The sequence below is a fragment of the Sus scrofa genome, chromosome 6, assembly GCF_000003025.6.
Source record: "Sus scrofa isolate TJ Tabasco breed Duroc chromosome 6, Sscrofa11.1, whole genome shotgun sequence".
NCBI lineage: Eukaryota > Metazoa > Chordata > Mammalia > Artiodactyla > Suidae > Sus > Sus scrofa.
In genome coordinates, this window is record NC_010448.4 from 147,083,263 (window position 1) to 147,110,586 (window position 27,324).

The 27,324-nt window shown below is 42.4% G+C and overlaps 1 protein-coding gene across 9 annotated transcripts in view; it reads right to left on the reverse strand.

The window, feature by feature from the left end:
* The window catches only part of DNAJC6 (DnaJ heat shock protein family (Hsp40) member C6), a 170,896-nt gene that overhangs the window by 93,148 nt on the left and 50,424 nt on the right, over positions 1 to 27,324 (reverse strand). For 3 of the 9 annotated variants that reach the window (XM_021093584.1, XM_021093582.1, XM_005656151.3), the window contains exon 2: positions 20,956 to 21,033. Coding sequence is in view for 3 of the 5 variants with exons in the window: in XM_021093582.1 (XP_020949241.1) it covers positions 20,956 to 21,033 (78 nt within the window). In the remaining 2 variants the exon portion in view is untranslated. 9 annotated transcript variants of the gene reach the window in all.

Here is a 27,324-nt window from a genome sequence, read left to right on the forward strand (position 1 = left end):
CCCTCTCAGTCCCTTCTCCACTTGAGGAGATCTTGCCTGCACTTCAGAGCCCACACCTGTCCTCCTTAGAGAAGCCATCATCCACCTACAGCTTACGTCTTTCCCATTTTCTTTACCTCATACTTTGTGATAGATACACAGATGCCACTGATGGTAAAGGAGCAACCTGAGGGTCAGGCCATTCCTTCTTTAAGTGTGAGGAGAGCTTTTCCAACCAGGATGATACAACAAGAGAGTCTCCTCACCTCCCCGATTTTGTCTACAGCTCCTGATGAGAGGTACCCAAGTAACACCCATTACGATGCCAATTGGATTCTCGCTTGGAATTTAGAGGGTGGGATTCAGAGACAGATGATCAGGAAATACCGAATGTCTGAATTAATCACACGTAAACTGGAAATGTGGGCGATGCCACAGACACAGAGAAGACAAGAAAGCTGGTCCATAGAGAGGGAGAGTGAAGGATAAAGCGAAGGCCCAGAGGAAGCAAAGTAAGAACCATGAAGCACTAGAGAGAGGGCAGCCAGGAGGCTCTCAGCTTTGGAACTCTGAACCCAGGACTCAGCCTGTGACTTTATAACAACTCTTGTCCTTTGGTTTTCAATTAAGATGTTTGGAAACGGGCTTTTTTTCATTTGCAACCAAAGAAAATTTACTAAGATGTGTTGTCTTCACTAAAAACTCCAGTGATTTTTTTTTCCTCCATCCCATTACCTCCTATTTCTTCCTCTGAAAATATTCTTTCCAACTTTATCTGAAATGTTAAATTCTACCCATCCTTCGAGAGCACCAGCCCTAAATACAACCTAATCAAGGAGAAGTCTGCCACTCTTTCTGTGCTTGGCACGGGCACATCACAGCGATCAGGGTACTTGCCTTACACCCCCGCCCCCGCCCCCACCCCACCTTTAAATCACTTCCTCTCTCCAGGCCTCAGTTTCCTCACTTTTTTTTTTTTTTTTTTTGTCTTTTTGCTATTTCTTGGGCCGCTCCCGCGGCATATGGAGGTTCCCAGGCTAGGGATCAAATTGGAGCTGTAGCCACCAGCCTACACCAGAGCCACAGCAACGCGGGATCCGAGCCGCATCTGCAACCTACACCACAGCTCACGGCAATGCCGGATCCTTAACCCACTGAGCAAGGCCAGGGAACGAACCCGCAACCTCATGGTTCCTAGTCGGATTCGTTAACCACAGCGCCATGACAGGAACTCCTAGGCCTGGTTTAATGTGTAGCACTGACCAGCACCATGAGCTGATGGGTCCATGGATACATACGTCACCACATTCCCCACCTTTAAACTCATAATCAACATATTCACTCCATTAATATCAGACTTTCTCAGCCTTCAAACTATTAACATTTGGGGCCAGATAATTCTTCACGGTGTGGAACTGTCTTGGGTGTTTTAGGATGTTTGGCAGCACCCTGGCCTTTAGCCACTAGATGCCAGTAACAACCCTTCACCCACATTGTGACAACAAAACAGTCTGCAGACATTGCCAAATGTTGAGGTGGGAGTTGCAGTACATAGCGTCGTCCTTCATTGAGAACCACTGCTTTACATGAACTAGCTTCTGTAGCCACACTGCGAAAAAGTAAAGAAAAATAAGCAATGCCTAATCATGCTTAGAACACAAATAATTGTTTCCTTTCATCCTTGGGAAGTTCCTGGGTTTCATCCTCCACCCTGAAAATTCTCCTTAAACCAGGCTGTCCTGAACATCCCATAATGTATCAAGCCTGTTGACCATCTCGACCAAGAATTCTGGTGATAACGCCTTGCACATGTATGAGGACTACATGGTGACATCCGTACACTGTCTTAAAGCTTATGAACAATCCTGGAATGAATAGAACAAAGAATGCTCAGAACCTTGTAAAAGGAAAAAGAGTAAACTAATCTACACTGAATAAAACTCAGGATAATATAATATTCCCAACATGGACTCACTTAGCTTCAAACTCTTGATGCAGCCATCACTTATCAAGCATCTACTATAGGGAATACACCAGGCCCTTTTCTATACCTTATCTCATTTGACCTTCCTCACAATTTGACAAGAAAGGCATTGCCCAAGGCCACAAAGCTGGTCCATGATGTCAAAACTTGAATCTAGAACAACCCCTAGCTCCAACTCCAGGACTCTCTCCACTGATATACTGCAATATTTTCTAGAAAAACTAGTGGCCACAATTAATGGGAAGCAAAGAAGTTAACAGAAGGAGTTCCATCATGGCTCAGCAGAAATGAATCTGACTGGTATCCGTGAGGATGCAGGTTCAATCCCTGGCCTCGCTCAGTGGGTTAAGGATCCGGTGTTGCTCAGAGCTGTGGTGTAGGTTGCAGACATGGCTCGGATCCTGCGTTGCTGTGGCTGTGGCACAGGCCGGCAGCTGCAGCTCCATTCAACCCCTAGCCTGGGAACCTCCATATGGCTCAGGTGCTTCCCTAAAAAGACAAAAGACAAAAAAAGAAGTTAATAGAAAACCTTTTCATTCATACTGTTACAAGTAGATAGGACAAAAGGATAAACTCCAAAATGTTAACAATGGTCATTCACTAAAAACAAGTTTATTGGTTACTCTCTCTGTGTGTGTGTGTGTGTGTGTGTGTGTGTGTGTGTGTGTGTGTGTGTGTGTGCGCGCGTGCGCGCGCGTGTGTGCTTTTCTGCATTTTCTAAATTGTTTCCCCCAAATATGTATTACCTAAGTAATTAAAACCCATTTCCAAAACCAAAATAACTCATGGCAATATCGACATGTAATTCCAGTTAAATAAACCATTATTAACCATTTCTCACTTATGAGTCTGCCAAAAATTTAAAAGTTTGGTAATACTCAGCCTTGACAAGGATGTGGGAAAATAAGTAATCTCATACACTGTTCACAGAAATCAAAATTGGCACAAGGTTCTTAGAAAGCACTTTGGAAAGATCTATCAATGTGAAATGAATATGTTCTTTCTCCTAGCAATTCCATTTCTAAGAATTTATCCCACAGGTCTACCACATATGCAACATACAAAAATATATGCTCAAAGATATGTACTGCCTATTGATAGAGGACCTGGGACAGTGGAATTCAAAGCAAATGGATAGTGAGTTACATCCCTAGGTACGAATGCAGGACGTTATCCAAAGAGCAGCACTTGAGTAAAAATCAAGTTATATAACAGAACGTACAGCAGGATTCCAGGATATCCAAGTATACATTCCATATGAAGTGTGCATGTGTATGTGTGGGTGTTCAGGAATATGCATGTGTCTTTGTGGTTATGTAGAAGCTTGCATATGCTTGCATATTCTGTAAGTATATACAAGAAACCATGAATATTAATTACATCTGGAGAATAAGACTGCAAGCTGGGGGAAAAGAAATGGACTTTTCCTTTTTATATCACTCTCTGAATTGTTTTAAATTTTCTTTTCATAAACATGTAGCACTGCTATAAACAAAAGCAGGGGCTTTGGGTTTGGTTTGAGTTTTGGTTTTTAAGAGACAAGAAGCCCAGCTCTCACGCAAAGGCTTGAAAACAAAGCAACATATGAAATAGAACTGTCTTCTGTTACGACTGCAAATGCTCACAAAACAAGACAGTGTGAAAGCCTGCCAGTCTGTGTGTGCCAATGAGAAGCATAATGGAGACAGTTCTCCCCTGGCACACTGAGAGACAAAGCCAGCCACCTGCCCTGGGAGGGCACCGAATGGCTGGATTTGAAGACCAATAATTAAAGTGAAATCCTGCTATACTTTTTTGAGGCGACCTAAGCCAATTTCCCTAACAGCTAAAACCCAATTCTTCCTGTTTTGTTTCCCCGGCTTGTCTTCTCCTAAAGCAGCTGATACATCTTGTCTATCGGGTACCCAAGATCTCACTCTCCTTCTTTGCAATCTCTGCCACACTCCAACATGTCAAAAGACCTGGGCCCTGATGCTGGCTTAGCTGCGAATCAGCTCAACGAACTTAGCAGAACTTCTCATCTCTAAAACATTTTATGAATGCTACCCCCTCCAATGGATAATTGTAAGAACTAAATATGACAGGGTATAAAACATGTTGCCAACACTATGATGCTATGAAAATGTCACTTGAACTTGGGGGTGGGAGTGGAGGAGGCTGACTATTAATATTGAATAGTATACTTGCTAACCTCACCCATGGTGTACAAATCCCGCTACAATCTGGAACACTTAAGAAGCCACCTCAAATTCTTTCTCAGCACAAGAAGCCAAGTGATCTCTTAAAAACACAGCTCTGACTTCATTTGTTGTCACTCCCTCCTGGCTCACTAAGTGCCAGTTATAGCCCTGCTCCTTTCTGCAAAGCTTTGTCCCTCTTCCAGGTCTTTGCATGTGTTGTATGATGTACTTAAAAGCTCCATATCCAGCTCTTCTCCTTTTCTTTCCTTTTTTTTTGTTTGTTTTTTTTTTTGTTTGTTTTTTTCTAGGGCCAAACCTACGGCATATGGAGGTTCCCAGGCTAGGGGTCGAATTGGAGCTGTAGCCACTGGCCTATGCCAGAGCCACAGCAACGCGGGATCCAAGCGGCGTCTGCAACCTACACGACAGCTCACAGCAAGCCCGGATCCTTAACCCACTGAGCAAGGCCAGGGATCGAACCCGCAACCTCATGGTTCCTAGTCGGATTCGTTAACCACTATGCCATGACAGGAACTCCATGTTCTTCTTTTCTGCTTGCTTCCGTTTCTTCAGGTGTCAGCTCCAATGTTATCTCCTCAGAAAGGCATTGCTGACCGTGCGCTTTAAAACAGGTCCATCACCTTGTTACTCTCTTCTCACTCCGTGGCATTGAACACACCGTATGATACCTAATCTTTGCTTCCTGGTTTGTGGTATGTCTTCTGCCCTATAATGTAAGCTCATTTGTGCCGAGGTCTTAGCACTCTCATCCTGCAGTGTATTCCTGTGCCTAGAGCAGTGCCAGCACATAGCAGGCAGTCCAGAGAGATTTGTGAAATGAGGAGATGAAGAGTTACTCACTACACAGTGCTTTCATCCCCATTCTCACATTTCACCTGGCCTGTGAAAGAGGCAGGGTCAATATGATTTTTCTCACTTGAATTACCTGCTCAAGATCACAGCTTGTAAACAGAGCCAGAGCTTCTATCTGGGTTTCCGACGCATGATTCCTTACTATCCCCGCTGCTCAACAGCATGGACAAATCAAACTTGGAAAGACTGAAAATAGAGCAATTTTTCTAGGCCCCAGGAATAGGAGAGGGGAAGAGAAAGATCTGCTTTGCTGCAGGGATGAGGCAGGAGAGACCGAGATGGAATGGTGAGCTGTCACTTTGTACTCCCTAGTTGTGAAGTAGGAGGTAAAGTTCTTTTCTTCATCTGAATGAAAAACAATTACCTCTGGAACAGAGGCTGATGAACCTCTCACTGCCAAGTTGCAACATGGTACCCTTCGCTAATTGAAACAGCAAGTGCAATTTTAGGCAGGTCAGACGCAATTACCCAAACTGGGAAGTGACACCACTGCTCATACCTATTGGACCACATGCGGCAGGCTGGGATCTAAGTGTCTCTCTCTCTCACTCTCTCTCTCTCTCTCTCTCTCTCTCTCTCTCTCTCTCTCTCTCTCACACACACACACACACACACACACACCCCAAAACTACAGTCATCCACACATACTCCTATAGCATGAGGTTCCAAGTCTCCCAAACATGCTGACTCAGGGACTGGGTAGAAGGGAGGAGATCCAGACAGGAAATGGGAAGAAAGAAAGAAGAAGGGAGCAGAAGAGAAGCAGAGGTCAAGGAGAGAGGGGAATGGGAAGCTGACGATGGAAGGGAAGGATGCAGAGAAAGAAAGAAGTGAAAAGAGGGAAGGAGGACTGTGGAGGAGTAAAGAACAGAAAAATGAGGGCTGCTCTCCTGCCAGGACTTGTGCTGCAATGCTCCCTGGCCCAATGCTGATACAAGGCAAGCCTGGAGCATTCCTAGGGTCAGGGTTTTTTTCAGGCACTTGTTTGTTTCCATAGAAACCAAGAATTCCTGCTGCAGTGGTCACCTGCCAAGTTTTGCTGGTGTTTGAGCTTTCTTCCTGTGCCTCTATTACCAGGCAAGGAACCGGAGCTCACCCAGTGAGAATGAGCATCGTGGCACGCTGGCTACCCTACACCATCCTGGCCTCTGGCCTTGGTCCAGGACTCAGCACAGTATCAGCTTTGGTTCAAGCATTTCCACTGATGACCTTACTCCTCCTCCAGGCAAACACAGGTTCTGCTCCTGCCTCCTACCCGCTCCACAGCACTCTCCTAGAGACCTGCTCAGCCTAACCGGCAGCCTACCAAAAAGCTGAAAGCCTGGTAAAACCTTGTGCCAAGCAGACAGTATATTCAGCCTTTCCACAACCACGCCCATGGTGCATCTGTGGCAGGAAAAAACAGTGGGTCATATTTTCCACTTCTGGCCAAGTCCAGAGATCCTACCTCCTTTCCTCCTGCCACCTAAGCTAAGCATCTCTAGCTTTCCCTATGCTCCCATCCCACATCCGGTCAGCTGTCAATCTGCCCATTCTTCAATGCAAGGCTTTTGGGAGTGGCCTCTTCCTTCCAGTCTCACTGGCACTTCCCCGGCTTGGGCCCTAGTTATTTCTCAGGTCATCAACTAAACTGCCATGTAATTGTTGTCCCAGTCCTCCAGGGCTATGCCCGCTCTTTCAGTACACTTCCTTCCTTCCGACTAAATCAGAAATTCCGGGAGCCTCTATGTTTTTAACCAGCACTTTAGGAAAATGTGATGCAGCCCGGTCATAGGTGGGAACTACAGATGGAATCCATCCCTTACACAGCTGCAGGAGTCACACATCACCCTCTTCTCTGGAGCTGCAGGAGACTTGGTGGGCTCCAGGCACTTCTGCTTTCCTATGCCCATTTCCCATTAAAAAAAAAAAAATTTACCTGTGTTTTTACTGCATCTCTCTTACTGATATGCTCATTTATTTTACCCTGGTTTTTAAAAGAAATCTGAATTTAAAATTTTGTGGGCCTTAAAGTTATTGTGGTCCCTAGGTGTCATGCCTGTTGGATAAGCGGGTCTTGCCTCACCCCCACTCCCCAAATCATCCCAAATCATCAGCACCCTCCCTCAGCCTAAAGCGTAAAGTTCAACCTCCTCAGCAGGCTCACCCTGATATATCTTCCATTGCCATCCACTAGAGCACTTCCCACTCATCCGGGCTCCAGCTTCCAGGTCTTTAGACATGCCTGGTCTCTCCACATACCATGCATGATGATGCCACCATGTGTTAACCTTCAGTCCAAAACAATTTTCCTTTCCTTCTCCATCTATGGACTTCTGGCTCAAGCATCACTTTCCATCATGGCCTTCTCTAATCCTCCTGGTTCAAATTATGGCTCCTTCTTCTGTACCTCCATAGCCCTTCCCCTGTCTCTTATTTTACTTAGATGCCCAAAGCCAACACACATTTCTTTTTAAATTTTTTTAATTAACATATAGTTTATTTACAATGTTGTGCCCATTTTTGCTGTACAGCAAAGTGACCGAGTCATATTTACATATACATTCTCTTTCTTATGTTATCTTTCATTGTGGTCAATCCCAAGAAACTGGATAGAGTTCCCTGCACTGTATAGCAGGATCTCATTGCTTATCCATTCTAAATGTAATAGTTTGCCTCTACTAACCCCAAACTCCCAGTCCCTCCCACTCTCTCCCCCGTCCCCCTTGGCAACCACACGTCTGTTCTCTATGTCTGTGAATCTGTTTCTCTTTTATAGATAGATTCGGTTGTGCATTTTTTAGATTCTACATATACGCGATATCATATGGTATTTGTCTTTCTCTTTCTGACTTACTTCGCTTAGTACCAACATGCACTTCTTGCACAGCATAACATTTCTAAAATCAGGAAGCAGCTCACAACGTGTGCCAAAACAAACTTGCCAGCAACCAGGTAGAGTACTAGTTGCAACACGCCAACAGTAAGTTCCTGCACATGCAAACCCAACACTGCACAGAAGGTACTGCTCATCTGATTGCTTCCACGGTGGGGTTATTTGCATTTTAATACCATACACTGTTGAATTTTAATTTCTATCCCCGATACCTATGAACATTATGTTTTGATGCATTATTGAAATAAGACGATATCTGGATCTAGACTAGCCTGTGACATTTCGGGTAAAGCAATGAAAGGTAGTAAAAACTGCCAGATCTCTTAGCAAACATCATGAAATTTCCTAATTCCTTGAACCGTGAAGACTAACTCTTAGACACTGAACTGCTCAGTCAAAAAGCTTCCAAGTAGATTTCAAGAAAAATTGTTTAATATACAATAACTGTAATTAAGGGTTTTTTCCCTGAGTTTCAAGATTTGCCAACAGGGAAATGCACAATCTAAACTGCAGGATTCTTCAATGCACCTCAAAATTATCAATTCTTTCCAAAAAGAATTCAAGTGCTTTTTATAATTACAGATTATAAAAAGCACTAAGTCACCATATAACTATGCATGGCCAAAGGTGATACAAAAATGTTCAACACTAAACCTGAAAACGGCTAAGATTCAAATCTTGTGATACTGGTGAAGAAAGACACTGTAACACAGATCTACAGATCTCCTGTTAGTCTACTTTAAAAATTGTATATATTTAGTGTTTCAGTTACCTTAGTGCATCATACAATAGACTTCATTTTTTTGGTCAAGAAAGCACAGTCCTTCGTTAAGCTAATTACTTCTGCGTTAGAAAATTCTTGGGAGTCTGGAATTATGTATTAATCATCCTCTCTCCTCTCTGGTATCCTTGCATGTGAAAAATGCTCGTCATTGAATCGGTCTAGCTTTTTGCCAACAGTTTCATTTCTTTCAAGTCTGGCCTCATTTCTATGAAAATCTAGCTGTATGTTTATTTTTAGGTTTAGATGGGCATATTTCATTATAAATGCCCTTTTTACAAATTCAAAATCTATTCACGCTTTCCTTCATTCAAAGAGTATTTATCAGGCTCCTAATAAATGCCAAGCAGTGACAAGAATACAAAGGTGAATAAGACACAGGCTTGCTCTGAACTTTATTTACTCTCTAGAGGTAGAGACAGGCCAGACAACCTATCACAACTCAGTGTGATGAGAGCTATGACAGGGACGTGAGGGCCACTGGAGGAGCACAGAGAACAGCTATCTCAGGCAGCCTATGGGGTTTAAGAACATCGAAGCCACGTTCTGAAGAATAAATAGGAGATAACCTGAAAAGTGGACATCTTGAGGCTATGGGATAAGTTGGCCTAAGCTGAGGAAACAGTGTATGCAGAAGCATAGAGATGGAGGTGGGAGGTAGGGGACCAACCAGTAGAGAGGACAAGTTCTACTGGGTTGACTTTCAGAGGTCCTACCTAGGCTTCTGACATCCAATTATGAAGACTCTGGACCTAATTCCCAGAGCAGTAGGGACCCATTCTCATTAGCAAGGTATCGTTCCATAAATTTATGAAGCTGCACCAATTATACTCTTTTTCTCAGTGTCATATCAGGTTGCACCATGCCTTATCCAGTACTTGTTTTGCTCTTTCTCCTTTGCTTCCAGCATTTAAAAATTATTCATGTTATAGTTAATACAAGAGGCGATATCCACCTTGTTTCATGAGATTCAACGTGAAAAACAACTACATGCATTTCAGCTCCCTCGGACACTCTTATTTCTTCTTGCCTCAGGGAAAGAAGCAGAGAGAAACATCACTACTAAATTCTTCACTCACAATTTTATAATCATTTCTCTATGGAATTTTACTTATGAGTAGAGCCTGTGTCACCTCAGGCAACTTGCTTAACCCCCCTGTGCCTCAGTTTATTCAACTATAGAAAGAAAATAACTATCCCTTACCTTAGAGAATTCTTATGAAGGTTAAATAAGATACCATATGTACAATGCCTAGCACAATGCTTGGATCGTAGTCATTAAATTGCAGCTTTTTTTTTTTTTTTTTTTTTTTTAGCATTTCTTGGACCGCTTCTGCAGCATGTGGAGGTTCCCAGGCTAGGGGTCGAACTGGAGCTGTAGCCGCCGGCCTATGCCACAGCCACAGCAACGTGGGATCCAAGCTGCATCTGCGACCTACACCACAGCCCACAGCAACACCAGATCCTTAACCAAGTGAGCAAGGCCAGGGATCAAACCCGCAACCTCATGGTTCCTAGTTGGATTCGTTAACCACTGAGCCATGCCGGGAACTCCAAATTGTAGCTATTTTTATCATTAAACATTATTGAACAATGTAGATAAAGGTACATAGTTACAACTGTGAATTTGTATTTTATTACAATTTTAATCGTATATATGCACACGTGTTTACTCATACTTTCAATAGAGGTTATCTCTGCAACAAGGGCCTGAAAAAATCAGAGAGGGGAGAAAATACATTTCTCCATTTTTCATTATGTTCCCTTCTGAAATCTTTTATTCTTTTTTAAGCAAAAGCATGGAAAACCTTTACAATAAAAACTGATAAAAAACCTTGCTACATAAAATAAATTGTTAAAGTTATTCTCAAAGCTTAGCATAGTTAAATGGAAATCAATGTACAGAAAAAAGTAAAGAACCAGGTTTGTTAGCACAGAAAAGAAGAGAATTGGGCTAAGAGGAGAAGAAGTATCTTTACTCAAAATTGATAAGGGTTGCCATGTGGAAGGGGATTGGATTTATTTTCTACCTAGAGGGCGGAAAGGCTGATTTTTGTCTAAATAAAAGAAGGGGCTCTATACCAATTAGAGCAGTCCAAAGGTACCACCTCAGAAGGCAATGAAGGGTCCCTGAAGGCTGCATGGACTTCCCTTCTACGTCTATGAAGCATAGCTGTCTCCAGGCATTTGAAATTTAACATGAATTAGATGAACCATCCTTGCCTTCAACTTTCAATACCCTTAAGTGGGCAGATATTTCTAAGTAATACCAGTGCATATATGCTGATGATATTTCAATGAATTATGAATTTATCCAAGTAAATAATTCATAAGGTTAAAGCCAGATTCAAATGCGGACGCTGTGTTTAAACACTACCAAGATGGTATTTGTTAAGGACAGTTTTTGTTTTCAATCAGATTCATATAAGGCAGGAAAACATTTTAACATTCATTATTTGTATACTTTCTAAAAAGCATTTTAGCACTCTTCATTATCCTTATACTTTTATATTTCTGCTGCTTTATGGCTTGTCATTATGAACTTGGTAAGTAAAGCCTAATGTTATAACACTTTAGTGACTCAAGATTGGGCCTTTTAGTTTTGTGGATTCTACTTTCCATGGAAGGTGAAATGCACACAGGAGGAATGTGGAGGCTCTGTGCTAATGAATCAGGATAGCTGCAGTGTCATTTGGGATGTGAGAGGATGACCTTCAAATGACAATCTTCTAGAGAATAATTTGAATGAAGAGGAAGTGAGACAGGACAGGCAGAGAGCCCTGCAAGATAAGTTCAGCAAGGGGGCTGCTCTGGAATTTACCTTGAGTTTGTTGACTTAGGAAGTCATAACACTTCCTCTGAACATCTGCCACTCATCTAAGAACAGAGGGGAAAATCAAAGTAGATAATATTGTTTCTATTTCCACGATGATGTTACACTTAGTTGGGGGGGGGGTACTTAGACCTTAGAGTCAGAAGACTCAAATCTGGCTGTCACTAATTTGCTATTTTACCTTGAACAAGTCTCCTGCCATCTGTAAGAATGTTTCCTCATCTCATAAACTGGAAGGGCACAGACAGCAAAATGTAGAAAAAGTGTAAATGCATTCTCATGTTGTTTTGAGCCTCAAACTTAAAAACTTAGGCTCTATGGTAAGAACAACTATGATGAGTCTCCTTTCTTAAATGTGGAACAGGCTTGAAACATTTCTAGGTTTTCCAGCTAGTAACAATAGTGCAGAGGTGGGATTCTAAGTCTTTGAGTACAGACACATGCTCCCTATCCAGCTAAGAGAATTCGGGGGAAATGAAATAAGAGAGACGTCCAAGTGTTCTATCTATCATAAATAGCAATAGAAATATAAGGTATTTTTAAGACTAAGCTTTAAATTCTCTAAGGGACTTTGACATAGTTTTTCCATTCTTAAACATTTCTGTTAGAGCAAAAGCCCCATGAACCACCTACCCTATTCAGCAAGTCATAGTACCATAGCTGAATACATGGGCAGAACAACTGCGGGTTTAGAAGTGATCCATGAGTTTAATTAACTATCTTAAATAAATGGAAATATTTACACTGCACAAAGCCACTCTTTGAAACTCTTATAAGAACTATAATGAGACAAGACAGATAAAGTTGCCTAGTAAATGAAAACCTGCTAAGCACTACAAAAAAGCCCACTCTGAGGACCCAATTCCTTATCCAAACAGCATTCTTCCAAAATGCAAGCTGAAACCAAGCCACAATATTCTCCCAGCCTAAAGGGGTTGGGTGGTGAATCCTGCAACCTCTTCATGGAATCGTCATTTGATCACTGGAAGAATCAGCTCCTAGCAACAGCACTTTAGAGATAACAGTATTCTTAATAAAAATGCTTTTTCATTACAACAATTTATCAAAGCAATTCATTCTTTTCTCTAAACCTATTGTAAAAGTCTGATTGCATTTCAAAAAATTCTCAAAAAGCTAGGACTTGGCATAAACTGCTCTGTGTTCAAGTTACCGCCCCTATTGTATGATGCTCCCCTCAAGGTCACAAGTGTCTCATTTACTACTGTATCCCCTACATGTTGAATTTATTCTAGAATGTAACATACTTTAAAAACAAATTCCAATTCTCAAAATGAAAATCTGTATGAAAATGAAAATATACAAAATTTAATACTTCATTTCCCTGAAGTGAAGCTCCTCTATACTCACTTGGAAATATTCGTTTTCACTTCAGTTACTTGTTTATATGCACACTATGTTCCAAAAAAGATTATAGTGGTATCATTTAGAGTACATGAAATTTTTTTACGATTTAAAGCGTAGCGCATTCAGTCAAAAGATGGTTTGTACTTTTATATATCACATATTTGTAAAAACATAAATCAAATAACCATGTACAACACCAATACCAAAGCCCCTGAAACCATCAGTCCCTTGGAGATAATTTTAGCTTTTAATTCAAAATGGTCTGGAGAAAACATCCCACAAATACTTTATTTAAATTCAATAAGAGCTTGTACAGGTAAAATTACTTTTCAGCCTGGATAACTTCACATTTGTGGACAATATTTCATCCCACTTATGGAATGAGGAAAACAGAAAATAGTAACCCAGAAAAAGTCATTACACAATTAAAAGAAATAAAAATTTGCTTGCAAAGTGCAGACATTAAATTCAGTTTGATTTCATTACTGCCCAAACAACTCAACGTGAATCTTTCCTCTGGAGTCCTCAGTTGCCCAGTACTAAAGTGACCAATAGAGAACAAACCACTGAGCACCTCAATTATAAATTAATCCTCCTGTTCTAGTTCCTTGAAAAGGTAAGCAAACAGCTATAATAACATTCCTGGTTCAACATGGATATATTAAATAACTGTTTTGCTATGGAAATCGCCAAAAGAGCATTTTCAAGAGAAAATCCAACTTGCTAAAACGCTTTCTAAAAAAGACAGTTGCGAGCCCAGATGCAAAGTTTAGAGGCATCTCCATTTTCCTTACAGGTAGAGGTTTATGAAATATTAATGCACTCGGTGGAAAAGTATAAAGATAAACGAAATAAAAGCCAACAACAGAGGAAATAAATTTCATTGTGCAAATCATAAACACAGTGTAAAAGAGCTCTAGATCCCAGGTAAAATGTGCTCAAGAAAGGTAACAGCATTAACCCTAGCAGACAGCAGGGAGACAAGAGGCAGAGCTTTACAGAATTGCAAATAACATCATCATTATGAGAATAATTATTGCAATAAATACCGTCAGCAGGCTGCAAAAGCAATCAACACACTTGGTCCTTCACCTCTCTCCCTCCTCCAGCTGGGTAGTGAAAGCAGCTGCCTCTCCCCGCCCCCTTCCCAGCCGCTCCTCGCGCCACTCCCTCCCCATCCGGTCCACACCTCCCCTCCCCTTTCCCCTCCTCTCCCCGCCCCCAGCTGGTGTATTCAGCAGCCTAGCGAGATTAAGAGGCGCTCTCTACGGCCACTGGGCCTCCGGACTGATCTAACGTTTCCTAGCTCCCTTGACTAGAGAAATTAGAGACGCAAACCCTGGTGGTGTTAGGTGCCTTCGCCTTCATCCTGTCCTCTCCTAAGCTGGGACTGGGGTGGGAGCTAGTGGACTGGGCCGCAACTGGAGGGCCCAGCAGAGTTCCGCTGGGCAATGCCCGCCGCCGCGCTACCTGAGCTGTCCATGGTGCTGGCGCGGTCCTGAGGCTGCCGGGCGGGACTCCGCGCCGCCGCTGCCGCCACCCCGGCGTTCACTCTCGGCTTGCCGCCTCCCCCGCCGCTCCCTGCACTTAAGTCCCCGTTACTGTCCACCAGCTGCAAGGATTCATAACCATCGTTGCTAGTCTTTTTCCGGTAGCTTCCGAGGAGGCTCATGGACAAGCCCAAAAAAGAAGGGGAAAAAAAAAAAAAAAAAAAACAATCTGGGGAGATGAAGGGGGAGGTGGAAGGTGGAAAAGGCTAAAGGAGAAAAAAAAATTTTAAGGGGGGGAAAAAAAAATCAAGTGCCCCACATGACGCAAAGAGGAGGGAAAGAGGGAGCGGCCAACGGAGAGGAGCTTTGCCGGCGCGGCGAAGCCACCGCCCTGGGCAGAGCGCAGCTCTGGGCACCCGGCGCTAGGGCGCGAGGGAGGGAGGACGCGGGTGGGCGGGTGTGCGCGTCCCCGGGGCTGCCGTCGTGGAACCGCCGGCCGTGCTGAGCTCCGGACCCCGGGCCAGCCGCCCTCTGGCTGGGGAGTGCCCGGAAGCAATCCTATAGGTGTCGCCGCGTCGCCCCGCCGCGCAGCAGGGCAGCTCCAAGCGTGGCTGGCCCGCGGGGAGGGAAGGAAAGAGGGAGTAGGGAGCGGAGATTCTCGGGGAGGGGGGCTGAAGGCAGAAAACGGGGCGGGGTGGGAAGGGGAGGGGACTACTACGGCTAGAGTAGAGGGTGTTTTCGCGCAAGGGAGGTGAAGAAGAAAGGGGCTCGGTGTCTGCCTGGTAAGCTTTAGGGACGAGGGGGGTCTCTTGGTAAGATCCAGACACGCCCATTTTGTATACCTTAGCCTATATTTACTGGAAGATTCGGCGAGTCAAGCCACCCCTGCAGTTGCCCTCCTGCAGGACTGACTTGCAACTCAGCTGAACAGAAAAAGAACGCATGTTCTGCCAGGCTATATGTATGCCAAGAAAGAAAGAAACAGCATTGTCGTGCACATTTCTCAGAATGAGTAAGATCGCTGAGAGATCAAAGGCCTGGCTAGTTTAACGCTAGGAGGCAGTTAGAGTCCATTCCACCTAGTGAGTAAAAGTGACTGTTTAATAACTATTTGTTGAACGAAAAAAATTGGCGGAGTGGGGGAGCAAGGTTGAATCAGGAGCGATTTCAGTTCTGACATCATTTACCTTGGGACCTGGAGAAATGTCAATACCACTCAGCTGGCTTGAGGGGACTGGTGGGAAGCCAGCTAGACAAGGATTTTCCTTCTAGTCTCTGGCCCTTCCCTCTTTTCTTTCACAATTCTGAGCACAGAGAGCAGCCACTCATTAATCAGAGAAGAATTTATCAACAAGTTAATGAAACATAAGAGTGAGGACCCCGTTTTTGAAGAAGCCCCTTTCAAAGCTGTGCATCTAATTTTATATTCATGGTTTTGTATTCTTAAAGAGGAGCCCAACATTGTTATCAGTTTCAAGCCTTATGAAACCTGGTTTAACTCTGTTAAGTCTCCAAATACAATTACCAAATGTTCCTTTTCACCTCAAACAATAAGAGTACAGAAGTATCCTGCATTCTCATCATTTCAGGTGAAGACCAGGTGAAAGCCTTGGTTTAAAATGACCTTTTTCAGAGTTCCTGTCGTGGCACAGTTCCTAACGAATCTGACCAGGAACCATGAGGTTGCAGGTTCGATCCCTGCCCTTGCTCAGTGGGTTAAGGATCCGGTGTTGCCGTGAGCTGTGGTGTAGGTCGCAGACGCAGCTCAGATCCCGCGTTGCTGTGGCTCTGGCGTAGGCCGGTGGCTACAGCTCCGATTGGACCCCTAGCCTGGGAACCTCCATATGCCGTGGGAAGTGGCCCTAGAAAAGGCAAAAAGACAAAAAATAAATAAATAAATAAAATGATCTTTTTCCCTATTAAGATTTGGAACAACTAAGTGAGATGCTTTTCAAGTCATCTGACAAGAGTTTCATCACCAAAACAATAAAAGTACATGCGCGTAACATTTGCTTAAACCCATGCACAAAGCTAGATTTGTCACCTCACCTTTCATGAATTTCTCTTGTTCTTATTTTGGTCTCTTTAAGGACACAAAATCAAACTATAGCATCTAAGAATCTTCAGTCTAAATTATCTGGGACCCAAGGAGTATCTACACAGGTCTACAGAAAATGGATTAAGAGTCATTTTCCTGTTCAAAGATCACTCAAATGCAAATTCTTTTCAGAAGGGGATAAATCAGTAGAGGTCTAGAGTTCTTGCTGTCTTCTAGATCCCTCCAGTCCCTCGGAGAAGAGGTAAATTATCTGACCAGCTGTTTTCCTAACTGCATTATCTGATGAACATGTGGTCTGACCCAAATCACAATTAATGTTCATTTACAAGATCAAACAACTTGAGTGGTAGCAGCTAAAACTGTAATAAAATGTACACACAAATTTTACACTTTCAATTTTCCAAATCTGTCAGTTTGAACTACTTCAGAAACTTGAATAACACACTGTAAAGTCTAACAAATAAATCTTCTCCAGTAACATTTTAAATAACCTTTTCCCACACCTTTCCTTCTTTAATTCATTACTGACCCACAGGGAGAGGAAATACTTAGTATCTATCATGTGCCTTGACCAACTATGGATTTATACACTGGATTAAAACAATTTAGAAAAAAACCATTTCTGAAAAGTAAACATGGTTATTTTCCAAAAAGGCACTCTCAGTTATTTTGCTCAGCTGTTTTCAGAGTTGCAGACATACTACTGGAATAAATTATAGATTAAACATATGCCCTTGTATTTTGGGATATCTATTTCCCCAGTTTGCAGATTTAAAGGAAAATATGAATGGGATACAGGGACCATTTTACTTTTTATCGTTACACTTAATTTAACAAACATAATCAATCAGAATAACTATTAATACTACAGAACTAAGGATATAAAGAACATAAGGCAGGAAAATACAGTTACTGGATTAAACAGTCTAAAACCAAGTTTGGGGCTTAAATTGTAATATACACCAATTTCAACACTAACATTTTCTTTCTTACCCTAAAGGTCAAACTCATAGAGTTCACAAATCCATGAAGATCTCACTGTTGTACTCTATAAAACAGAGCAACAGTAAGAGTACCATCATTATGTAGCTGAAGCAAGAATTAAATTAGCACCTAACACATATAGACTAAGTACTTAATAAATATTCTCTACTGTTACTACCAGTACTCTGGCTAGGGCACAGCCCTAGCCTCTGTCTGGCAGTTCCTCTTCCTCCCATGAAAGGAGCTCAATAAAGGCTGAGGACTATGCTAATGGAAGCTTGTCTTTGTGATTCTGCTTATGAACTTGGGCTTAAGGAAGAGAAGTGCCCATGGTAAAATCCAAGGTGAATATTTAGGTCAAATTCTGTTTTTATCAAGATCGAGCTTTTTCCCTGATTTATTTTATCTCAAGAAGATCAATCTCATAAGGGAAAGAGCCAAAGGATTAGATGACTTCTTTGGGAAAGAGTTCTTTGCCTTTTCTATTGCTGACTTCAGTCACTTTTATGAACTTGGTGAAGATTATCTGCGCTGAGGAATGGTTGAGAGCCAGGCTCCATTCCTCCCCATTCTCTCCACCCCCAAAATGCTCTCCTGTCATAGCAGATGTCGCTGCTGGAATGAATTATATTTATTATAAATTTTTGTGGTGTTGCTAGAAGATGAACATATAGCACAACCTACCTCGGATTGTGGTCTGTGCTTTTTTTGTTTCCAGGAACTTAAAAACATTGGCTATAACTGAGATTCTAGAACCATACTGCCTGGACCGAATCCTAATTCCATGGACTATTAGCTTTATGAACTTGGGCAAATTACTTACCCTCTCTGCTTCACCTTTCTCCTCTATAAAATGAGAATAATAGTGTCATAATAAGGTTGTAGTGAGAATTAAATTCGTACCCAACACACAGTAAGTGCTTAACAAATGCTATTATCATTATTATTGTTCTGGTTTTATACTTAGAAGTCATTTTTTCAAAAACATAGCTTCCTATCTGTAAAATCAGGCTAAAATCTGTCTTATGGACCTAGATTCATTGTCATTATGATGTATGATAATATAAAAGCCTTATGTATAGTGTGAAGGGATTATTCAGCCTTGAGTTTTTCAGCATTTTAATCCATGTCTCTCCTGTAAGATTTGGGACTCCTTAAAGACAAAGATGTATATTTTGCTCATGTCTATACCCCCATGACACCAAGAAGAGCATCTCGCATCACTAGATATCAATTATCTGCTGAATTAAAAAATTAATGAGGGGGGAGTTCCCGTCGTGGCGCAGTGGTTAACGAATCCGACTAGGAACCATGAGGTTGCGGGTTCGGTCCCTGCCCTTGCTCAGTGGGTTAACGATCCGGCGTTGCCGTGAGCTGTGGTGTAGGTTGCAGACGCGGCTCGGATCTCGCGTTGCTGTGGCTCTGGCGTAGGCTGGTGGCTACAGCTCCGATTCGACCCCTAGCCTGGGAACCTCCATATGCCGCGGGAGCGGCCCAAGAAATAGCAACAACAACAACAAAAAAAAAGACAAAAGACAAAAGACAAAAAAAAAAAAAAAAAAAAAAAAAAAATTAATGAGGGGGAGCAAAACAAAAATTTCACTCACAGGATTCAGAAGAATATATATTTAAAAGCTTCCTCTAAATTGGTAACAATTTTTTTTCTACTTTTGATTTTTGTAAATAAATTTCCATGGGTCCCCCCCAAAAAACATACTTTTATAAGAAAAGCTACTCTGTTATGATTGTTCTAATTATATATTAATTTTTTAAAATCTACCCTAAAAAAAAATTAATGAGGGGGAGTTCCCTTAGTGGCTCAGCAGTTAACAAACCTGACTAGGATCCATGAGGATGCAGGTTCAATCCCTGGCCTCGATCAGTGGGTTAAGGATCTGGTGTTGCCATGAGCTGTGGTGTAGTTCACAGACGCAGCTCAGATACCTTGCTGCTGTGGCTGTTGCACAGATGTACTCCCGATTCGACCCCCAGCCTGGGAACTTCCATATGCTGTGAGTGTGGCCCTAAAAAGCAAAAAAAAAAAAAATTATAAGGAGTTCCCACTGTGGCACAGTGGGTTAAGGATCCAGTGTTGCCACAGCCGCAGTGTAGGTTATAGCTGCGACTCAGATTTGATCCCTGGCCAGGGAACTTCCACAGCCATGGGTGCAGCTGAAAAAGACAAAAAAGTAATGAATAAATAAATAAACAAAAATGTATTGGCATCACCTAGCCTAGTGATTCCTTTACATGCTGTGGTCTATAGTGGACTATAAGATAAATTTAGCAATCCATGACTATTATTTTCATAAAAATAAAGCAGATCAGAAAACATCAGTTTTTAGCACATGGCTAAATGTTTCTTGAAATATTGCTTTGGGCTTGTAGGACAAAACCTCCAGTACTGAGACTGAATTCCCAACAGTGAATGTCCTACACACTGTGACATCTGAATTCACCCGGATACCTGGACAACAAAGAATTCCAGCTAACCAGACAGTAAAGGACTACAGAGCTTCTGGCCTCTGTTGCAAAATGTATTATGAACTGGTTTCTAAAATAAACTCCTTCAATTTTCTGCTTCAACTAATATAAATCAATGAATCGCATTAAAACTTTCTTTGGCAACATGCCTCAGGGACATGATTCGATTATCTTCTTACTGAACGTGACTGTAGATACAGATGGTGCAAGGCATTCAAATTGGAAACCAGCAGGCCACATGCGGCCCCAGATATGTTTTCTTTGTCCTGAACTTTCTAAATATTTTTCAGCTTAGACGACTTTGCAAAAGGTACGCAGGCTCCAGTGTGAATCCTGAAGTTCACTTCCCAGAGTATGATCCCCAGCCCACCCCACGCTTCCCCACTATGTCAGCCCTGCAAGTGTATGAATTTGACACCTGTCAGGCAGTGACAAACCTGGAAGATTAACAATATAGAGATGCCAAAGCCACGACTTCAAGCCACAGTCCAGAAGAAGGAGTAACAGACTGGAAATTCTCTTCTGACTCTATTATTACCTGACTCAGTAGTGAATCAGAAGAGTGGCCTTGATTGCTTCTCCTTCTCTTAGCAGTAAAATCGAGGGTGATGCTTATCCGCAGCCCTATTTTTCACTCCCAAAACTATAAAACCACCTCCCAATCTCTCCTAAGGGGAGCACAGTCTTTAAGGCTTTAGCCTGCTGTGACCCTCCTTTACCTGGCAAAGCAATAAAGCTGTTTTTTTACTCCTTTGCACCTTCCCCCCCAAAAAAAACTGAGGGTGATGAATGACAAGATTCTCTCTAGTTCTTAAATTTTCCTATTTTTTTCTCAACACTTGAGTTGTCATTTCCTTCTTTCTCCTCTAAATGAAGCCCACAGAGAAAAACCATGGCCGTTGAGGGGTTCCAGTTGCTACAGCCCATTTAATCAAAGTTTTACCATCGAACACATGCATAGTGGGAGCTGTCAAGTTACACATAGAGAAATACACAAGAGAGGAGAGGAAATATGTGGGGGGGGCACTGAGTTAATACTTAATGGAAGAAAATCTCAATTATTCTTACCATATTTCTCAGGAATGAGGTGGTTTGTTCTTGGTGCTTGGTGGAGTGCTGAGTCTCTCAGAAGATGGGCCACATTTTCTAGGAAGGGCATATTTTTAAAGATAGCTTAATAATCTGAAGCCTGTGCCTCCTTGAAACTCTGGTCTAATAGTAATAAAAATAACTGCCATTGACTATTTACCATTTGCCAGTTACCTTACCCAACTTAACTCTCACCTTCCCAACGACCCTGAAAAGATGTTATCTTTCTTTGGAGGCAAACCTGGAGGGGGCAAATTACCTGATGAAGCTCACACAGCTAGCTAGCGGCAAACTCCCATCTAGAAAGATCATGCTTTGGCCCCTGCACCAGTCCAAAGAAGCAATTCCAGCAGTCAAAGTGAAAGCTGGGGGACATTCGGATCATTCCTGGCTCTGACCTACCTACTAAGTCTGGTCAGTGAAAATGGTTTGGGCATCTTATGGGAGTTGCCCTTGCTTTACTGCCCCTACAGCAGGTTCTGCTCAGTGAAACCTGAAAGTTTTTAATTAATACAGCTCCCCAACAGGCAATCTTGTTTGGTAACATCTGAGTTAGAAGATTTTTTATGTTGTGCTCCTGAAAACAGATATGTGGCTATTGTTTGGCCTAATTTTAAACCACTGGAAGAAAAAAAAAAATCTTTGTTTTCATTTAAAGCAAGCTGCCTGCTTTAAAAAGAAGCTTGACCTTCATTGTGTTCACACATGCGTATGTGTGTAAGTATGTGTAGGAGTTCCCGTTGTGGCGCAGCAGAAACGAATCTGACTAGTAACCAAGAGGTTGTAGGTTCGATCCCTGGCCTCGCTCAGTGAGTCGGGGATCTGGTGTCGCCGTGAGCTGGGGTGTGGGTTGCAGATGCAGCTCGGATCTGGCGTTGCTGTGGCTGTGGCCGGCAGCCGTAGCTCTGATTCGACCCCTAGCCTAGGAACCTCCATATGCCGCAGGTGTGCCCCTTAAAAAAAAAAAAAAAAGACAAAAAGAAACTGTGTTAGAAAGGACTAAACAAATGTTATTATTTGACTATATGTTTACCTGAGAATAATTGTCAATTTATAAGTCAGGTATTTTGAGCAGCTCTGGTAAGTAAAGTCAACATTCACCATGTTTGGACAAGCCTGGCACAGTACCTGCCAAGTAGTGGGTGCTCAGTAAGTATCTGCTAATCGGATGAAAATGCCAAAAAAAAAAAAAAATTATTTGGAAGGCCACCTTTAGCTTACAGGGAAATTCACCAGGGGGTTCCTGAGTGAGAGCACTGAAAACACGGTTCCGTTTGCTAACATTCAACTTACCCTTGACTTTTCAAGGACATGCTGGTGGTATAACAACGTTATACATGCATTACCATTTCAAGAGTAACTCGGGGAAGCACCGATCCCTTTTATCTGTCATCTTACAAGCCGGGAAACTTGAGCTTTCTGGACCAACACCGACAGACTACCATGAGCTGTCCCTATGCTCAATTACTCTCGTTCTCAGGGAAAACAGGCCGAAAAAATTCTGTGGTAAATAATTCCCCAAAGTTAGGTGAAAATCTACACTGAAGTGAAAGTTTCTCTAAATGCTGGATATTCCCATGTTTGGCTCTGAGCTCATTATGTATGATTGTATGCTCAAGGTCATTAAAACATGGATGGATGCTTATTCTCTGTAGCCCGACTGTACCCAAAGGTTCCAGGCCCTCGAGCATGCAGCAGATCCTGCAGAGTGGGGAAGAGGAAGGCCGTGAGCACCTTCGACACCAAATAAGGCCAGGCATCTGGGTGTTGAGTTTCCAGGCAGAGGTTCCCGGGTACCCAACCACATCTGCTACGCACTTGACCACATTTGCTTGGAGGGAAGGAAGTAACATGTCCTAAGCTCTGAATTAATGCCTGGGTTTTTTTCATGTATTTACTCATTTAAGTGTGAAAGGTCTTTGGAGAAAAATGACCATGTCCATCTCACGCCCTAGGAGACCAGACCTCTGAACTGCAGCTGAGTATGGGTTAAGCAGGAATTGCTATTAAGCCCCAATATTCATTATCATCTCCTATGCTGATAGAACCCCTGATTTTTAGCTGAGCACAGGGCCACATAATTTTATAAAAAATATACTTCTGGAGTTTCCTAGTGATATGGCATGGGTTTGATCACTGGCCTGGGATCTTGCACATGCTGCAGGAACAGCCAAAAAAAAAAAAAAAAAAAACTGGAGTTCCTGTCGCGGCACAGTGGAAACAAATCTGACTAGGAACCATGAGGTTTAGGGTTCGATTCCTGGTCTCACTCAATGGGTTAAGGATCTGGCATTGCAGTGAGCTGTGGTGTAGGTCGCAGACGCGGCTCTGATTTCGGGTTGCTGTGGCTGTGATGTATGTAGCTCTGATTAGACCCCTAGCCTGGGAATCTCCATATGCTGCGAGTGCAGCCCTAAAAAGACAACAACAAAAAAAAAAATTGTAAGAGTGTAAATATATGTATAACTGAGTCACTTTGCTGTACTGCAGAGATTGGCACAACATTGTAAATCAACTATAATTTCAAAAAAATTTTTACAGAGATAATTGGTTATCATGGAGAAATATATACATATTTTTCAGTCTTCATTCATGTCTTGGATCTGTCACATGCAAGTTTCCTACAAGCTACTAGGTACATACATGGGGTTAAGTAAAGGTCATCATAATATAAGCAGAAATGATGTGTGCAATTTCTGGCATGCATCCTGAAAAGGGAAAATGGGTAGTATGCCCTTCTTCCATTCCTTTTCCCTTTCTTCTGGTTGGAATATGGAGCCCCAGCAGGTATCTTGGACCATGAGGCACCCCTGAGGATGGAAGACTTTCCCAGTGAAGCAATAGCATAGAAGGACCCTGATCCCCAGAGAATCAGGGCAGCCTTGGACTTGTTATCTCCAGACTTCCAAACAGTGACAAGGAAACTACTTTGTTTTAGCCATTGTTATTCTGCTTTTTTCTGTTATATGCATCCAAACCTAATCCTCACTGGGATACAAAGTGCAACCTAACTGCTGGATTTCCATTATTTATCCCATTTACTGGGAACTGCATAAAACAACCTATATAACCTCTCCATGTCTCAGTTTCCTAATTTGTAAAACAGTGCATTGAATTAATAGATAAAAAGCTATTAGAAACGCATGATATAAAGTACACACAGAGCTTAATACAGTGCCTGCCATACAGTGAGAGTTCAATGAACATTACCTATTTTGTGATTTCTTGTCATTGTCTGTGAACTGATAACATAGCAGAGCCTATCATGCCTGGCTAGAGCCAGTGATCCCTCCACCTCACCCTGCCATCCAAAGACTACTTTCCTGGGTGAATCAAGCCCAGAGCTGCAGAGGCCTTGCCTATGGCATCAACAAAGTCCCTAGAAAAGCTGCCCTTTCCCAGAGTGTAACTCTCTTTCTCTGATCTACCTGCATAATCTCAATGCTGTCTGGAATATTTCAAGCCACCAAAGTTGATACAAACTGTAAAGCAATGTGCCAGTGTTTATGACACAGTGGTTCTGAGTCCTCTTATTTCAATATGGCCAAATGAGGGAGTCTGACTCTTTCTTCATTTGTGCCAAAAGTAGATAAAGAACTTGAACAATAGCTGGAGCATTTTTATATTATTATTCTATATTTTTATCACCTATTATGAAAATTTTCAAGCATATACAAAAGTAGGGAAAATTATATAATGGACCCATCATTGAGCTTCTATGATTACGAAGTCATAGCCAATCATGTTTTATATGTATAAACTCCTAACTACTTTTAAGCAAATCCAGGCTTCATCAGCAAATATCAATTCATCAATAAATATCTCAGTAGGTACACTCCAATTTTTAGAGAACAACTATCAGACTTCCTCTGTACTAGAAGTGGGGCAAGGTGCCATTCCAGCTGTCTGCTGAGAAGCTAAAGCCATCCACCAGTTCCCTTTCAGGAGAATGTTAGAGGAACCTGTATAACCTTTCCATTTCCCGGTGGAAATGATAAAAGTATCCATTCACCTTCCTGTCCCCACTCTTACCGACCCCCTTCTTCACAAAAATCACCTCTTTGGGCACTAGTTGTAATCATAGGCCTTGCTACCCAAGAGATCTGGAAATCAGCATTACGATTTAAGAATTGAGTTTTTCTAGGATAGCAGCAATTCGTGGAATATTAAAGTCAGAAGGAGTTATAAAGGGTAGACTATCCATTTAAATTTTAGAGATTAGAAAACTGAGACAGAGAAGTGAGCAAATTGATTCATGCATTTGAGCTTTCTAAAATGCAGATCCAGTTATGTAGCTCAGCTGCAAAACCATCCAAAGGTTTCCCATTGTCCTCTGTCTAAGGTATTCAACACGATGAACCCTTCACAGTCTAAGACCGGCTACTTCCCTCTGGAGACAGCTCTCACCACTTCTGCTTTCCCCATCCTCTTTCTAAGACCAGACACAGAGCCTCTTTAAAACCCCTGCCTGGAGAACCCTGCTTGCCCTTCAGATCCCTACATAGAAAGTACTTCCCGCAGGACAACAACCAAGTTCTCAAAACCAAGTTAGATATAATTCCATGTGGTCCCATAGAACACGACATGTCTCCTACCATAGCACTTACAACACATGACACTGAAGTTCCTGTTACATGTACAGCTTCCTGCATCAGACTGTAAGCTCCGTGATGGCAGGACCATGTCTGGTACCTAACTGCACGCTTGACCCAATGCAGACACCTGATAAATACTTGTTAAATAAATGAATGACTACAGTCACTGGGAAGAGTCCATGAAAAACCTAAGGGGGGAGTTCCCATCGTGGCGCAGCGGTTAACGAATCCGACTAGGAACCATGAGGTTGCAGGTTCGATCCCTACCCCTGCTCAGTGGGTTAAGGATCCGGCGTTGCTGTGAGCTGTGGTGTAGGTCACAGATGCTGTGGCTCTGGCGTAGGCCGGCGGCTACAGCTCCAATTAGACCCCTAGCCTGGGAACCTCCATATGCCACGGGAGTGGCCCAAAAAAATAGCAAAAAGCCAAAAACAAAAAACAAAAAAAAAACCTAAGGGGAAGGTGCTCTATATATTGTTTGGCACCCAACCAAGTTTGGTCATTGCATTTATTACTGCTTATTACATACTTGGGACTGGTTTTCTGTCCAGTCCAGGTCAGAGCTCTTAGCATTCCATCACACTGCATCAATACGAATTCAGCCAGTAAAGCTGTCACTTACCTCTCTTTTCCTATGGTACCACTCTTACCATTTCTATTGGGCTAAGAAAAGGACACGTAGACTTGTAAGCCTTTTGAAGTCACTGTTTGAAAGTATTTACTTTTGACCTGATTTACATACTCTAGATCATTTTTTTCTGAAAGACTTGCATGTGATTTTTTTTTTTTTCTTTTTAGAGCCACATGTATGGTATATGGAAGTTACCAGGCTAGGTGTCGAATCAGAGCTGTAGCTGCCGGCCAATACCACAGCCACAGCAACCTAGGATCCGAGCCACATCTGCAACCTACACCACAGTTCATGGCAACTCTGGATACTTAACGACTGAGTGAGGCCAGGGATCGAACCCAAGTCCTCATGGAGGGTTCATTACCAATGAACAACAACGGAAAGTCCCCAGATGATCATTTTTAAAGAATATTACCTTTGGGACAAATATTGTTTATGGATCACAGCAAATGACTTTCATCTTTGCCTCTGAAATCACTACACCCATGTGGTACAGAATATAGGGAACCATGTGCTGGTGAAAATTGGGATGGGAAAGTTTTATGAAGAGGGAGACAGGAGTTCCCTGTTGGCCTAGAGGTTAAAGATTCAGCTTTGTCACTGCTGTGGCTCAAGTTCAATCTCTGGCCCAAGAATTTCCACATGCTGCAGGCTCAGCCCCTCCCCATCTCACCTCCCCCCCAAAAAAAAGGTAGATGATCACCAATTAAAATTACAGAAATAAAAATGCCTAAGTGATGGGAAGTATGTTTTAAGCTTATTGCTACTACAATAATAATTGTAGTAGAGCTCTTTTATGACCTAAAGCTTTGACTACTTTAGGTTTGGGTTTTCAATGCAAAGAAGATTTATTGGGTGTTACCATAGGGCCAGTTTCCTTATACTCATTCCCATCATAAGTTTCAACGGGAAAGAATCTAGTACAGGGAAAAAATAGCAAATTGTATAATTCAGTAAAACTTAAGTCAACACAACCCAATTTACCAGAACTCTCTCAGTGCAGTGTGAAGAACAGGGCTTGAAAATAGACCTGTGCTTCCAGCTCGATGTTTTTATTTGGACAAAATATGTAAGTTCTTTTTAGTTTCCTTATTTCTAAATTGGGGTATTACCCGCACAGGA